Genomic DNA, 17,390 nt, shown 5'->3' with positions numbered 1-17,390 from the left:
CGAGTAGTTTGCAAAAGGCCCTCCAGAAGTGGGAGGTAAATTGCGAACCTCTATCGGATACCACTTCAACAGGGAGACTGTGAATACGGAAAACATGCTGAATCACCAGGTTGGCAGTCTCCTTGGCAGAGGGCAGCTTGGGAAAGGGAACTAAGTGGACTGATTTGGGAAAACAATCCACTATGGTAAGAACGGTAGTGTTACTGTCGGACGGAGGGAGTCCGGTGACAAAGTCCAGTGCAATGTGTGACCAGGGCCTTCTAGGAACAGGCAGGGGTCGCAGGAGACCAGTTGGTGGCTGGCTGGAGGTCTTGTTCTGTGCACAGACTGGGCAGGCAGAAATGAAGCTCTCAACATCCTTCCTCAGGGATGGCCACCAAAATCTTTGACTGATGAAAGCCATTGTGCATCTGATGCCAGGGTGACATGCCAGTCTGGAGGTGTGTCCCCACTGGAGAACCTGGGAGTGGACAGACTGGGGAACATACAGTAGATTAGCAGGGCAGGCACTAGGAACAGACTCACCCTGCTGGGCAGACTGGACCACAGATTCAATCTCCCACTGTGCTGCGGCGACCAGACATTGCTTGGCGTGAATGGTCGTAACCTCGGGCGCCTCGTCGGTTGTTGGAAACTGCCTGGAGAGCGCGTCAGGCTTGTCGATCTTAGAGCCAGGACGGTAGGCCAGGGTGAATCTAAAACAGGCAAAAAACAGGGACCGCCGAGCCTGGCGGGAGTTGAGGCGTTTGGCTGAACGGATATATTCCAGGTTCTTGTGATCTGTCCAGACTAGAAAAGGAGTAGTCGTTCCCTCCAGCCAATGCCGCCGTTCCTCAAGAGCAAGTTTAACAGCCAATAACTCTCGATTGCCGATGTCATAGTCACGTTCTGCGGGCGAAAATTTGTGGGGAGAAAAGGCGCACGGGTGTAGCTTGTCGTCTTCTGCTGAACGCTGTGACAGTATAGCCCCTACTCCTACATCAGAGGCGTCAGTCTCTGCAATAAACTGCCTTGTAGGATTGGGCTGAAGGAGGATAGGTGCCGTGGTGAAACGGGTCTTTAGATCAGAAAAGGCTTTCTCAGCCGCTGGATTCCAGGTGATCTTCGACTTGGAGGAGGTTAGAGCAGTCAGCGGGGCGGCCAGGATGCTGAAATTTCGAATGAATCAGCAATAGAAGTTGGCAAACCCAAGAAAGCGTTGGACATCTCGTTGAGAGGCGGGTTGTGGCCACTCCTCTACCGCCTTGATCTTCTGAGGGTCCATCTGGACTCTTCAAGCACTGATCACATATCCTGGAAACGAATTTGAACTCCGGTGAAATTCACACTTTTCCGCCTTCACAAATAAGTGATTCTCCAGGAGTCGTTGGAGCACCCAACGGACGCGCTGGATGTGTTCAGAGAGGGACCCAGAAAATATCAGAATGTCATCTGAGTACACAAATACAAATTGATTCAGCATATCTGAGGATGTCATTCACCATGGACTAGAACACAGCAGGACCATTAGAAAGTCCGAAAGGCATTACCAGATATTCTTAGTGCCCAGATGGCGTATTGAATGCTTATCCCCCTCTCTTATGCGGACCAGATGGTAAGCATTGCAGAGGTCGAACTTGGAGAAGATAGAAGCACCCTGAAGCAATTCAAATGCAGATGACATAAGAGGAAGAGGATAGCGGTTCTTAATGGTGACCTCATTGAGACCTCTATAGCCCACGCAAGGACGCAGGGACCTGTCCTTCTTGGCTACAAAGAAGAACCCTGTGCCTGCTGGGGAGGAAGAGGGATGGATAATTCCTGCAGCCAAGGCCTCCTGGATATACTCGTCCATCGCTTCCTTTTCAGGTGGATTCAGGGAATACAGACAGCCCCTAGGTGGCGAGGTACCGGAAGGAGATCTATAGCACAGTCATAGGGGCGATGTGGGGGTAAGGTGGTGGCCTGAGTCTTGCTGAGTACCAGCTTGAAGTCCAGATATTCAGGTGGTACAGAGGACAGATCGGGAAACCCGTCTGTAGGTAGAGGAACTGGACTTAGAGCAGCGTGAACAACACTCAGACAATGATTTAGGCAGAAAGGACTCCAGCTTAACACTCTGTTATTAGACAAATCAATGTGTGGACCGTGCTGAGCTAGCCATGGGTGGCCTAACACAACATCAGCTTTGGGGGAATCTATTACATGGAAGGCAATGCTCTCCTGGTGATTGCCAGAAATGAGGAGACTCACCGGAGCTGTAGGGTGGGTAACCATGGCAAGTTTCACTCCAGTTAAGCCACTGGCCTCCAGGGATTGCTTCAGACGGGAGAGTGGCATCCCGAGATTGGCGGCAAAACTGGAACTGATAAAATTTCCCTCAGCCCCAGAGTTGATAAGAACTGAAACGGCACGTCTCCTCCCTTCAGCCAGTATAAAAGCGGGTAGCAGGGTTCGAGTGATGGGGAATCGGGGGAAGGAAGTACTGCTCGCCCATAGTCCCCTCTTTACGAGCAAGCGTTGGCTTTTACGGGGACAGGTAGATACATAGTGACCAGCCTGACCACAATACAGACAGGAGTTGGTACTGACTCTCCTCCTTTCCAAAGGACACAGACGGGTACGATCAATCTGCATGAGCTCCGTTGGGCTGGATGGGAGTGACTGAAGACTCGGGGAAGGGGATCTGGGTGCTGGTTGAGAAGAGGTCAGACGCCCCCTGGTGGTTCTTCGTGACCCCCGGACATCACGTTCCTGCTGACGCTGTTTTATGTGGCTGTCAATCTTAATGGCCAAATCGACCAGCTCTTGGAAGCCAGCAGGCAGGTTGCTGGTGGCTAGTTCATCCTTAACCTCTTTGCTAAGCCCGTAGAGGAACACATCAGTCTGGGCCGCCGAATTCCAGTTGGTAGTGGCGGTCAGTGTGCGGAACTGAATGGCGTAGTCCGAAACAGAACGGTTACCCTGGCGAACTCGCAACATCTCCCTTGTTGCCTCTCGTCCCTGCTGGGAACGGTCAAAGGCTCTTCTCATCTCCTCACAAAAGTCCTTAAACGTGTGGCAAAAAGGGGCTCTGCTGTCCCACACAGCCGTACCCCACTCTCTTGCTCTTCCAGACAGCAGCGTGATAACATGAGCGATACGGGATCGATCAGTGGGAAAGGTAGTGGGCTGCAGCTCAAAAATCAGTGAGCATTGAGACAGGAAGGATCTGCAGGTGTCTGGTTCACCATTGTAAAGTTCAGGTGGAGGTAAACAGGGCTCTCGGGCTGGTTGGGTTGGAGTCTGTGGGGCTGATGGCACAGCAAGAGAAGGTGGGTTAGAGTTCAGCGCCAGCTGAATCTGCTGTAGCTGGGAGGCTATGCTGGTCAGAGTGGCGGAGAAGGCTTCCATCAACTGGTTGATAGAGGCGAACTGTGTTTCATGTCTCCCTAACAACACGCCCTGTCAGGAGAGGGCCTCATGTACCTGGTTGGGGTCCATTGAGTCCATCTTGGCTAGTTCGTTCCGTCGGGTTCTGTCAAGTTTCGGCAGGACTCAAGTGCAGACCAATGAATACTATTTCACCAGGATTATTAGGGAGCACGAAGGCAACAGTCTTTCAAAAACAGAAGGCAGGCACGAATCCAAATGGCAGGCAGAGGTCTTACCAGGAAAGGCAGTCAGGCGAGGGCAGACAATCCAGAGCGCACAGGCAAAAATCAGGTCCAAGAATAGGCAAAATCCAAAACACAGAATCAGGCAAAATTGGTTGGTAGAAGTCACAATGACAGGCTGGAACGACACAGGTCAAAACTGGGACAAACTGACAGAGGATGCTAGTCAAGGCAGGGTTTAAATGGACAGGGTAATGAGTGAAAATTAGAAAAGGTGGGTGCAAATGAGGAGACAAGCAGGTAATTGGAGGAAGTCCAAAAAGGAAAGGAAAGGAAATGAAAAGGAAAGGGGCTGGGCCAGAACCCACATGGCCAGGTGAAAGAAAACAGAAATTAAAGACTGTCGTGATCCAGAGCTACCAGCAGAGGCCCTTCGACCCAATGTTCAGGCCGGATCCTTAACACTTCTGTAGTGCCTCCTCACTGGCGACACATGGAAACTGAACTCTTTTCGGACTCAGGCTGAACTGCACAGGATGGGGAGGAGGTCTGGCCTCTGCATATGTAGCACGCAGGCCCACTTGTGAACTAGATCCCCAGAGAGACGAAGGCAGCAAATCTGGAGTGGGGCCCTCAGGCAGCTGGAAGTCATTGAACATCCTTCCGGCAGCTCCTGTAGCCAAGCTGGTGCCAAATGTATTGCTTCATAAGCTTTCCTTTGGACTACACTGCTGAGGCCGAGAGGGGGATCTTGACGACTGGGTATCTCAGGGTTTCCATACCTCCCACACAGGCTTGTGATGATGATCATCATCACCCAGTCACCTTCGAGACAGACTGAATGCCAACCAACAACAACCTCAAAGTACTTACTCCTTGAAATAATCTGTACTGACAGCATGAAAAACAAAGTTCTTCACTGTATCTCAATCAATGCAACAATAACAAAGACATTCCCGTTTAAACTGGACATTAGCCAGTCTGAAACATTCAGCTTCAAACTCCGCCAACTCCCATGTGCACCAAGTCTAGGACTTGATAAAATCTGGAGTTCACTCTCACTTGGAGTGGCTGAGATACGTTGAGACTCTGATGGGGAGGAGCTGGATAAAGAACTAAGTGGAATCAGTGGCAATGCCTTTTAATGTTAGGGAGTGATAGCTGGATTTTCTCTCGTTGGATATTGTCATGTCTTGGCACCTGGGCTGTGTGGCCTGCTTTTTGTGCTGCACATAACAATTAAATCAGAAATTCCAATTGTGCCTGCTGTTTATGGCTCTAGATATTCATCTAACTTCAATGTCAGGAATTCTAGATTTCTATACGACTCGCAGAACAATGAGACATTGACAGCTGATTTATTCTGTACTATTTATGTAGGTTGCATCCCCAGTGGCTCAGTTTAGAAGGGCGACGCCTTTTTCCAGAAACCTCAGAGCATCGAGTGCTGCCAACTATTGGGGCAAATGCTTGGCTGTCCAAGGCCACCTGCTTCCAGAGAGTCTAAACTGTGGCTTCCGAGACCCCATACAGCTCGATTTGAAGAAGGTCAGCTGAGATGTCTAGGCTCTTGTTTAATACTCCATCAACAATCATGTGCATAGAATATTTCAGTGGTGAACGTGCAGCCCCACTACATGCTGATTGGCTACACTGTTCTTCCTGCACTGAAATAGCAGGTACTTTTCCAAAACACACTAACAGTGGCACACGCTGGATTGGTGAAGGACACAACCTTAACATGATTTTCAGTGTGTTGCTTTGGATTTCCAGCTTTTGCAGACTTCCTTGTGTTTATGAGCTTTTATTGACAGTTCCAGGCTATTCAGGCCCAGCCTTGGCCTGACTGTTGAAGTTGGCCAATTTATGGGAAGGTCCTCGATTTAGAGGAAAACATTCTGAGATCTTTTATGGACTTATTAGAAGTTCTTTAAAAAAATAACTCTGGTAATGTTGGCAAAGCCAGTATTTATCCCCTTTCCTTTATTCCTCTTAGGATTTGGTGATGAGCTGGCTTCCAAAACCATTCACCATGTCATGCAGGCTCTCCCATAAGTGTTGTCAGGTCAGGAATTGAGTTCCAGGATTTCAACCCAGACATGACAAGGGAACAATAATATGTCTCTAAGTCAGGATCCTATGTGGCATGGGGAGAGGAGGAGGAGGTGGTGTTTACATGCACTTGATACCCTTAGTTCTGGTATCATCACTATGTTTGCTGTTCTTTGTGCTATTGTCACCACAGACCTGGAGGTTGCCCAAATGCGGCTCCACTAACGTCAGACAAATTATTGGCTTGGACTGTGCTTAAACTGGCTCACTTCTTCGCAGCTGCATTTGACCTTTTGGGCCTGCTTGTCTTTCAGTGGCCTCAAGCCCCCTCTGATTGGGCTGCCTTGGAAGCAGAAACTTTGGACTGGGGCAACTAGGCCTTATGTGAGCCTGTATCCTCCTGCTTCATCCTCAGGTCCCTAGACAGCTGATAGATAGTGTCAAATAACTGATTAGAAACGGCTGAAATAAAATTAAATAGGTTCAAAAATTAAAAGTTGCTTTCAGGGAACTGTGATATTAAAAACTAATAAATGTAGTTAAAATGCACATACATAAATTCACTGAAATAATTTATATTGATTGATATAAAAGGGAATTATAAACAGATACTTAATCTTGGTTGCCAGTTTACTGAAGTTTGAAGATCTAGGTATGTCAAGGTGCCTGGTGTAAAGCTGATGGGTCAAGTATGAGGCCAGCCAGCTCAGGGCAATTAGAAACAATGAGTTCAGAGGCACAGCAAGAGGAATCAGCATCTGACCTCCCCCATCCCCCCCACCAATACATTGTATTCTTGCAAGTTGCAATACATGGTATTGGTTAAGGTGGTAGACATGGTCAACACATGAGAATTCTTGGCAGAGCCATCAGTATGATTAGATCCAATGTGTAAATTTGTTCATTGGAAACCTACAGGGTGAAGTTTGTACACACACCAGGGTTTCTATCTTTTTAGTACCTCGTAAGAGGTATTAAAAGGTATTAAGAGATATTTTCTTGTAAGAAGCCTGTCAAAGGCTTCTCCATAACAGACGGGAACCATTGGTCTATCGTGCTTGCGCCAGTCTTTGAAACCTATTCAATCTGTCACCAAACCTACTTTTTTCTCTCATTAACCCAGCAACTGATCCCTTGACAAATTTATTAATTGAGTTTGCTCCCCTTTGGATCTTTTACACTTCCCAGCAGTATCTCCCCTTTAGTCCCATACTAATGGACACCTAGAGATTTGTTTTAGGTCATTCTGCAGATTCCTTCCAGGCTAAACATCTCCAAGTTGCTTGGATCACAGGAGCAGGATGTGGATATTCAGCCTCTGGAGCCATTTCAGGCTTCACTGGAATCGTGCTTGGTCGGTGACGTAACTCCAAAGGCCTGGCTTTTCTCCAAATACTTTTGCATTAGACAAATATATTGGTCTCAGATTTAAGCTAGCAATTGATATGTTAGGGATTGCCATCTACAGAAAAATTTTGCAAACTTCTAGGTTCCATTGCATGTGGAAGTGCCTCCAAATTCACCCTCAAAGAGCCTGGCTCAAAACCACATCCCTTAGGTCTAGATTCCTCAACCAAAAGAAAGAGTTTCTCTTCATCTGCCCTATCAATTCCCCTTATTATCTTGAAAAATTTCTTATTCAATCTTTCCAGCCGGATTTTACCACTTATTCTAGTATTTATGTTGATAATTAGGACCATCAGAAAAAGGAGCAGAATTAGACCTTTTGGAATTAGAGTCTGCTCTGCCATTTCATCATGACTGATCCACTTCCTTCTCAACCCCATTCCCCTGCCCCCTCTCCATAACCATTCATACCTTGACTAATCAAGAATCTACAGTATCAACCTCCACCTTAAATGTACCCAGTAACCTGGCCTCCACAGCTGCCTGTGGTAATGAATTCCACAGACTCACCACCCTCTGGCTAAAGAAATACCTCCCTCATCTCTAGTTATGTTTGGCTAATTTTACTAAGGTAATGAATATGACATTGGCTCTTGTTATTATTAAATAACATTGGTTCTTTTTGTTTTAAGTACACAGTGTGTGTGTTTCTTCTATAAGTCTTTGTATGGTTCTATGGCAGTAAAGAAGACAGCAATCCTTTATACTGTGCTCAGCAGGATATCAGTACAATCTCCCAGTAATTATTGACAGAGTGGTTATGACACCTTGGTTCACAATGACAATCTAGTTTAAATACAAAAGAAAAATGCGACTCAGCTAATCTATAGAATTTGTGCAAATTGAAATTTATAGAATTGTGCCAAAGATTTACAAGGATGATATTTAATCAGAGAGGTTCCTCTCATCGGGAAAAGTTGAGCATATTGGAGACTGTCCAAATGAGAACTTTAAGGTGGAATGAGTTGAGACGGTTGACGTGGAACTTTAAGATGGAAGCAGCTGAGGGGATTGATGTGGAACTTTAAGGTGGAAAGAACTGAGAGGGTTGACATGGAACGTTAAGGAGGGAAGAGTTGAGAGAGTTGACATGGAACGTTAAGGTGGAAAGAGTTGAGAGGGTTTACGTGGAACTGTAAGGTGAGAAAAGTTGAGAGGTTTGACATGGAGAAAATATTTGAATTTATGAAGGACAACACCAAGGACCATAAGTATTTAAGAATTCCATGAGACATTCGAGAAACAATGCTCACCCAGACCGAATCTATAAGACTGACATAGCATTCACAACATGATCCCATGATACCATTTCAAAGAGGAAAAACAGAATTCATGTTGGTGTCTTGGCCAAACTTGTATTCACTCATCATCATGGAAAACTTATCGTTTGGACATTATCATGTTTCTGAAAGAGAGAACTTAACTGTGGAAAATTTGGATTAAGTGAGCGATTGCACTCCAACAGAACTTCATTGCTGTCAAAGAGATGCGTGAAGTGCCATAGAAATGCAAGTACCTTTTTGCACGTCTTTTCCCAATGAGACAGAATACATTTGCAGGCTGGGTCCCAAAAAAAAATTCTATTACTGCACAAGTTTTCCTCTTGAAACAATCGTCCTAAGGTAATGACCATTATCATGAAATAGGGCCAAACATGAGGTAAGTTAAGAAGCTGCCAGCACAATGGAAAATGGCCAGGCACATATTAGTGAGGATCTTTACCAGCTGTCCGTTCTTTCTGACTTCACAGCTGAGAGCATAAACAATAGTCTGTGGCCTCCCATACGTTGTTATTAAGTTTTTAATTGCCCAGGGGAGTATTAACACTTCAATGTTGGCCAATGAATTGGAAGCAAGGACAGAGGAAAGAGATTCATTGAATGCCAAGCCAACTGCGGTAAACAGAGTCTCTGAGTTCATAACCATCCAGTCTCCATTGTCTGACACACTTTATTCGATCAATGTCTGACTATCTCATGCAGAGAGTGATACTCTCAGCCTCTCTGCCTAGACACTGTCTGACATTCTCCACCCAGACAACTCTAACCATCTCTACCCTGAGTGTCTGACCTAATCCACTCAGACAGTGTCTTACTCTCTCTACACAGATAGTGTCTGATCTATTCCACAGAGACAAAGTTTAACGCTTTCCATCCTGACAGTGTCTGACGTTCTCTACCTAAACACTGTCTGACCTCTCCACTCAGACATTGTCTGGCCCTCTCCACACCATGCCTGATGCTCTCCCCACAGTGTCTGACTGCCTACTCTAACAGTGTCTGACCCTCTTCACTCAGACAGTGTCTGAGCAACTTCATTCAGACTGTTTGATCTATTCCATTCAGATGTTGTCTGACACTCTCCATACAGATGGTACCTGCCTGCCTTCAGTCAAGTCAGTGTGTGATTCACTAGTGTTATTGCCTCCATCATTACAATTAGCCAATGTGTCACCATTGTGCGACTCTCTGTATCCGACCAGTACAATTCCACAACTAGTCTTATTATTAAACAAATGATCATATCACCCATTCTGATTGGATCCTGAAGAAGAGTGTCGACTATTTACTCTTTTCCATAGACACTGCCTGGCCTGCTGAGTTCCTCTAGTATTTTGTGTGTGTTGCTTGGATTTCAAGCATCTGCAGATTTTCTCTTGTTTGTAACCATCTCACCCATTCATCAGTGCATTCATCCCATGTTAAAGACTGCATATAGAATGGGCAACTTACAAATTTTTGATGTTGTAATTGTCCAGAACTGTTGTGAAATCTGTATTTATCTGGGATTTATTGCCTGCTGTAGATGGAGTGCTGTAGAGAACGCAAAATTCAATTCGATCACCTTTTCGCAGTGAGGAAAATTCCTCTCCCAGAACATCTATCTGTGTTTGATGCTAACTAAATTATTAAAAGAAACAAGGCACGTATACAGACATTCTGTGTGGAGCGCTCTTCACTGACCTATGATATCCACAGTAGCAGTGGCTTTTGCTGTGGAACTTCCTTCACTGTGTTTGTTGGTGGTCAAGCAAGTGAACAGCGAAGGTCTAGTAACATAAACTCGCAGCCTAGACTCCACCATCTCTCCCTTGATACGATTCTGCATTGACCCCTTGGGGACCTGGAGAAAGCACAAAATAAAAGTGGGGATAACTTCCAGTAATTTCTTCCTCCTCCCCTTTCTTGCTTTTCAATTCCCCACTCTGGCCCTCCTCTTACCCCTTCTCATCACATCCTTCTGGTGCCCTTCCTCCTTCTATTTCTTACATGGTCCACTTTCTTCTCCTATCAGTTTTTTTTTTAATCTTCAGCCCTTCACCTTTCCATCCATCACTTTCCAGCTTCTGACTTCATTTCCCCCTCCTCCACTCATTCATCTTCCCCCCTCACTTATCACCTGCCAGCTTGTAACTTCTTTCCCCTCGCCCAATCCCACACCTTATTCAGGATTCTTCCCCCTTCCTCCCCAGTCCTGGTCAATGGTTTTGGCTCGAAATAGTGACTGTTTATTCCCTTCCACAGATGCTGCTTGACCTGCTGAGTTCTTCCAGCAGTTTGTATCTGTTGCCCTGGATTTCCAGCATCTGCCTGAACCCAGTATCAATCAGCCAAGCCTTTCCTCCCTCTTGCCTGTGGGAAATTACTGACTGCACAAACTGCCATATATTGCAAAAGCTGGATTCAAAATCATCACACAATACAGCCCTGGAAGAGGTACTTAGGTCCATTCAGATTGTGACAGCTCATTCTCTAGCTCCTTCTAATATTTATTTATCCTTCAAATTTTTACCCATTTCCCAAAATAGAATACAATTAGATCTGCCCATAAATTACCCCTTGGAGATTTTGAACTCAATGCCTGATCTTAAAGCCTATCACCCAGGGATCTCCAGATGTCATTCCTTTAATTGCAAGGTAAATGACACATTCTCGTAATATCTAGTGCAGGAACACAACATGTACTCTCTGGCTTAAAGGATTAGAGTGACTCACTAGCAACCACCAACCACACCATTGAAAACTGCACTAAAGAGACTCACTGCTCTCCCGTTCTCCAACCACCTGATGGTGGGGCTTGGAAACCCAGTAGCTTTGCACTGCAGAGTCACTTCGGAACCAAAGCTGACATTTTGTGATGTGGGCGCCTTTACAATTCTTGCAGGGACTATGGGATAAACAACAAAGATATAAAGAACATCACTCAGGTTAACGTTTCAAACAGTGGCCTGGAGGCTTGCTGGCTTTATTATGTTTTCATTGAAATCAGAGGGTATCTTTCATTACCTCAGGCTGTGGCAGGATGAATATTGGCACCTTTGTAATGCAGGAAATAAAGCAGACAATTTCGGGTCAGCAAGCATCCACACACTGGAATCTGATGATAATGTGAACGGTCTTTTTCCCAGTGTTGGTGAATCAAGAATTAGAGAAGGTTGTTTTAAGTTGAGAGGGGAGACATTCAATGGGAACCTGAGGGGTAACTTTTTTTTTTCACCCAGAGGATGATCAGTGTATGGAATGAGCTCCTGGAGGAAGTGGTTGAAGCAGCTATGTTAATATTTAAAAGGTACTTGGACAGATGCACAGCTAGGGAAGGTTCCACGGGATATGGACTAAACTCAGGGATTAGTTTAGAGGGGAATTTTGGTCATTATGGACCAGCTAGTTCAACAGGCCTGTTTCCCGACAATAGGGCTCTATGACTCCAATAATCATATACTCTGTTTTAGTGGGTCATTAAGAGATTGCTCTACTAACCAACTCTCCTGTTCTTCTTATGCCTCCTCCTACACCTCCATTCAGGGCCCCAGACAGTCCTTCCAGGTGAGACAACACTTCACCTGTGAATCTGCTGGGGTCATCTATTGTGTTTGATGCTACCGATGTGGCCTCCTCTACATTAGTGAGGCCCGTCGTAAATTGGGGGACCGCTTCGTCGAGCACCTCTGCTCCATCCGCCAAAAATGGGACTCCTTGGAGGCCAAACAATTAAATTCCGATTCCCATTCCCATTCAGATGTGTCCATCTTGTGCCAAGATGAAGCCACTCTCAGGGTGGAGGAACAACACCTTATATTCCATCTGGGTAGTCTCCAATCTGATAGCATGAATATTGATTTCTCCTTCTGGTAAAAAAAAAATCCCTCGCCCTCCCCTCTTCTTTCCACTCTGGTCTTTTACCTCTTCTCACCTGCCGGTCACTTACCACAGGGTCCCCTCCTCCTTCCCTTTCTCCTATGGTCCACTCTCCTCTCCTATCAGATTCCTTCTTCTCCAGCCCTTGACTTTCTCCACCCACCTGGCTTCACCTATTATTTTCTAGCTATCCTCCTTCCCCTCCCCTGATATTTTTATTCTGGCGTCTTTCCCCTTCCTTCTCAGTCCTGAAGAAGGGTCTCGGCTCGAAATGTCAGCTGTTTATTCATTTCCATAGGTGCTGCCTGACCTGCTGAGTTCTTCCGGAATTTTGTGCGTGATGTTTATGAAGTCTTTTACGTTCATCAAGAGTACTAGACTGGGCCTCAGTTTGAAGTCTCATTCATATGGAGTCTAGGGTCCAGGATCAAACCTTTAGCGGCAACATTTTGCAACAAATTTAATTGTTTTGGAACTACTTCCTCAGCTTCAGCTGGCAGGAGATCTTCCCCGGCATGCCAACACTTGGCAATATCATAAGAACGGATTGAATACTTGGTACCGACAGGCCTTCCTGCACTTGGGTTTTGCCTGCAACCTTATCCCCAACTGGCAGTGTAAGATTCAAGTAAACGCCCAAGGCATCCTGAAGGGCTGTAATTACAATAAAGTAGAACGCTCTCATTATGGCTGAAGAATAATGTCCAAGGATCCCACTTGGTTGGTACCCCACCCATCACCGTAACAGTCCAAGGATCCCACTTCCACAGCCAGAGGAAGTAGTGGAGATGGGCACAGATGTTTTTAAAAGACATTGGACCCGGTATATGGAGAGGAAAGGTTGAGAGGGGTATAGCCCATATGCAGCTCAGGTGGGTACGGTGCTTGACATGGGTGAGCTCGGCCAAAGGGAGACACAAGGGACCGCTGATCTGGGAATCAAGAGCAACAAACAATGTAATGGCCAATCCAGCAGATCAAGCAGCATCTGGGGAGGCAATGTTTTGGGTCAGCACGTTTCATCTGGACGGAAGGGCCTATGTCCATGCTGTGACAATAAACAACCTTGAATCGTTTACAGGTGAGGTGACCCACGTGGGCTCTGTTCAATGTCTTTACTTGCTAAGTATTCTGATGTAGCACAGAAAAACGTTGCATCCTTCATCAGGCCCCATGCTGACCCTTTCAATGAGAGGTTTTGCTCTTATTGTTCATGGCCATAACCTCTAATTATTCAATTTCATTTTTCAAATGAGATGGTTTCACTCTTTCAGGTGGAGACTTCCTAAACCCAGCAAATCCATGAATGGAATAAAATCATTTACTTTTTCTAAGAACTGTTGATGCTGGAAATCTTACACAATGGAGAATGTTGGAAATGCTCACTAGGTCAGGCTGCATCTGCAGGAAGGGAAACAGGCCAGTGATCTTTTATCAGGATCTCTGTTAATATCGACTGTTTCTCTATTGCATGACCTGTTAATTACTTTCAGCATTTTCTGTTTTCATTTCAGTTTGTCTACATTTATGGTAATTTCAGAACATGAGGAAATGCAGGTCAGCAAGCTTAGACTAAAAAGATTGCAGTCAGTTGGAGGGAGCTAAGGCAGCAAAAGTTGTAACATATCTGTGAATTTAACAGGAATGATTTGCAAACAATAATTTTATTCCATTCTCCCTGCTCTATTCATTCCTTGACTGAGGGGCAAGAGCAGGCAATGTAGTCTCGGCAAAGACCACTGGCTCCACAGCATTACCCATGTCAGGCCCCACTGCCAACATCCTCACTCCTGATTTAGTTCTTCCTAGACGAGGCTATTCTGAAGTTCTCCTGGCCCATCTTCTCCCTTGCACATCAGCAGCTCTGAAATGGCCCTGAAATTTAAACTTCGTTTCTCCACAGATGCTGACTGACCTGCTGAGCATTCCAGCATTTTTGGTTTTATGTCAAATTTTCAGTATTTACATTTTATTTGCTTTTAGAGCTGGGAAAATCAAGAAAGCTGGGGAAAAAACGGATCCTCTTGCACTACATTGACTATTCTCTGGTTGTGCTTTTTACACTATTGTCTTGTGCCCTGTGACACTGTTGCAAGTTTTTCCTTGTACCTGTATTCCACCACCGTTGCGCACATGGCAATACATTTGACATGATTTTTTCTGTCTCTGACTTAGCTTACTTCAACTGACTTCATTCTTTTTTGTCAATACTTGCTGACCTGCATTACCCTATGTTCAGAATTTGCCTCAACTGTAGAATCATTGTCCCTATTTTATTTCAAAATTATACTTTATCCATGATAATATATGCAGAAAATTCAATCTGTACATGTAGTTCTCTAAATTCGTTGTGCCATTTAGTTAATACATTCTCTGCAATGCATTAATTCCACTTATTTCTCTATCTTAAGCCATGTATGTAATCCTCATTCCTATTTCCAAGTCCTTCCCATCCCATATTACCTCACTGAGTTCCCGACATCCTGGCTTGCCCTGTGCTTACTTTCAGTTCTAAGTGGAACAAAATACATCTGAGGATGCACAATAATGTTAAATGTTTCCAACATTTACCTAAGAAGCTTGGGCATAATTGCACTGTGCGCTCACGCTCTGCAAAGGGCACAAACCTCAAGTACTGCAACAAATTCCTAACCAGAGGATTGAGACTTGCTGTCAGTTAAAGGGCTGGTCATCTACCAGACTAACACCCATCTATCTCAACTCTCTGCTTTCTAATATTTAACCAATCCTCTATCCATCCTAATACATCACCCCCAACTCTATGCACCCTTTCATGGTCTTTTAAGCAGCACCTTGTCGAACACCTTCTGGAAATCCAAATAAATAATGTCCATCTGTTCCCTTCTATCCACTGTGCTCAGTATATCCTCAAAGAACTCCAGTAAGTTTGTCAAACAGGACCTGCCTTTGCTGAATCCATGCTGCGCCTGCTTGATGGATCTATTTCTTTCCAGATGCCTCGCCATTTCTTCTTTAATGATAGCTGTATTTCCCAAATACAAATGTTGAACTAACTGGCCTAAAAGGCAGGTAACTATAGGCCAGTTAGTTTTCACCATCTCTGTCAGAACCTGGTGTGGTGTTGGAGCATGAGGATATGTGTTGACAGATTATCCATTGTGCTCAATAATGAACTGAATGATTGCTATTTATTTCCCTCTCCCCATTTTCAAATGGCTCTGACTCACAATGGGATGTGCTTCCAACTATTTTATAGGTCCTTAATTAAATCATTCCTGAGAGACTTAATAATGCTGCAAACATCTCAAACACCAGTTGGGAAAATTATTTACTGGAGTCCGTGTGTAATTGATGTCAACGTATGAACCAAAAGGCTTTCACAATCTTTGAAGATGCCACAAAGTGCTTACAGCTGATGAAGTCTGCATACTATTGTAATGTAGGAAGCATAATTTGCTATGTCCAGTGATAATACCCAGATAATTATCTAGAAATCCTGTTGCAATAACAACTAGCTACAGATTGCTTTGCATTACTGTAGAAATTGGAACAGCCACTTTCCAGTCAGTAAGGTTTTGTTTGGAGCATTGCCAGGATGTTAGGGAAAGTGGGAGACAAGTACAGAAAGAATGAGAAGGAATAGGCTTTTGGCCCTTCAGACCTCATCAAGGACTCTTACCATCCAGCCCATGCTCTCTTCTTGCTACTAACATTGAGGAGGAGGTACAAGAGCCTTCGGTCCCACACCACTAGGTTCAGTAACAGGCTCATGAACCAGTACAGATAACTTCACTCACCTCAGCTCTGAACTGATTCCATAACCTACGGACTTACTTTCAAGGACTTCACAACTCTTACTCTCAGAATGAAATATTTATCTTTTTATTTGCACATTTTACCTTCTTTTGCACAAAGGTCATCTGTCAGTCTTTGTATATTCTTTCATAAATTCTACTGTACTTTACTTTCCTATATATGTCTGCAAGAAAATGAATCCCAGGGTAGTATATGGTGACGTATATGTACTTTGATAATAGATTTACATTGATTTTGACCTGCTTCATCATCCAATACCATCATGACTGGTCATTCCCTTCACCGCCCTGACCCTATCTTCTCCAATTTGACATGAAGAATTGTGCCTACCTGCTTCTTGAACTAATTTATCGGCTTAGCCTCCACTGCCTTTTGTAGGTAAAGAAACATCTCTTTCTCCCACAAAACAATGGATTTCCAGGATATCTAAGGCAATGAAAATAATTGCGATTCTGATGACTCATCTACAGCATGTGACCAGTTGCTCCCGTGCTGTTGTTGTATTCATTTATTTTTTGAGATACAGTGTGGAACAGGCCCTTCTGGTCCTTTGAGCCGCACTGCCTAGCAACCTCCTGATTTAATCCTAGCCTAATCACAGGACAATTAACAGTGACTTAATTAACCTACCAACCGGTATTTCTGTGGCATGTGGGAGGAAACCAGAGCACCTGGAGCAAACCCATGTGGTATTTAGGAGAACGTACAAATTCCTTACAGGCAGCAGTGGGAATTGAATCCTGGTCACTGGTACTGTAAAGTGTTGTGCTAACCACTATGCTATTGTGCTGTCAAACTCTGTGACCTACGCACATAAAAAAATGTTATCCTCTCTCTCTCTCTGTGTTTCTTTTAGTAGCAAAGTGCAAAGAACTTTTTTGGCTGCCCTTCTCTATCTACCTCCAGTTTTACACTCTTGTGAACAGGAGATATCATTTTCTCCATTTGCTCAATGCATGCAAATTAGTATCTTGACAATTTCAGAGTATTCTTGACAACTGCCCTCTTAACCTTTTAAATTCCAGGGAATCTAACCTTACTCAAGGTGGGAGCTGTTCAACTGATTGGCGTGCCTTATTTCTTAGGTGGATGAAAATAGCTGCAGTCTCTTTCTGTCAAATGGTCTCACCTATCATTAAGTCAAAAGTAAACAACAATTTGGTGCAGCTCACTAAACCCACAGGGTTACAGTTTTAACATGAAATCTATTTCTGGACTATAGACTTCAGTCTGCCACATTTCTCCACACGGACCCTAACCTGGGCAGCTACTGTACTAGGTCACTGACTAGGTGATCCACGGGAGTCACAGATTTCATGTGTCCTGTCTGTGTTGATGGAATAACACTAATTTGGAAATTCTATTTAGATGTCCTGCTGAAGGGTTTTGGCCCAAAACGTTGACTGTACTTTTTTTCCAT

At 44.6% G+C, this 17,390-nt stretch overlaps 1 protein-coding gene across 1 annotated transcript in view; it reads right to left on the bottom strand.

Annotated features, from left to right (window-relative positions):
- Nucleotides 1-17,390, bottom strand: part of musk (muscle, skeletal, receptor tyrosine kinase) — a 181,434-nt gene that overhangs the window by 109,950 nt on the left and 54,094 nt on the right. Inside the window, exons 6-7 of the mRNA XM_072258156.1 lie at nucleotides 11,077-11,201; nucleotides 9,998-10,157 (exon numbers count right to left, since the gene is read on the bottom strand). Of these exons, the coding sequence (XP_072114257.1) occupies nucleotides 9,998-10,157; nucleotides 11,077-11,201 (285 nt within the window). The remainder of the gene's footprint in view (nucleotides 1-9,997; nucleotides 10,158-11,076; nucleotides 11,202-17,390) is intronic.

Source organism: Mobula birostris, chromosome 5, assembly GCF_030028105.1.
Source record: "Mobula birostris isolate sMobBir1 chromosome 5, sMobBir1.hap1, whole genome shotgun sequence".
Lineage (NCBI taxonomy): Eukaryota > Metazoa > Chordata > Chondrichthyes > Myliobatiformes > Myliobatidae > Mobula > Mobula birostris.
Note: the sequence above shows the minus strand (reverse complement) of the source record. Positions and strands in the feature narration are given on the sequence as shown.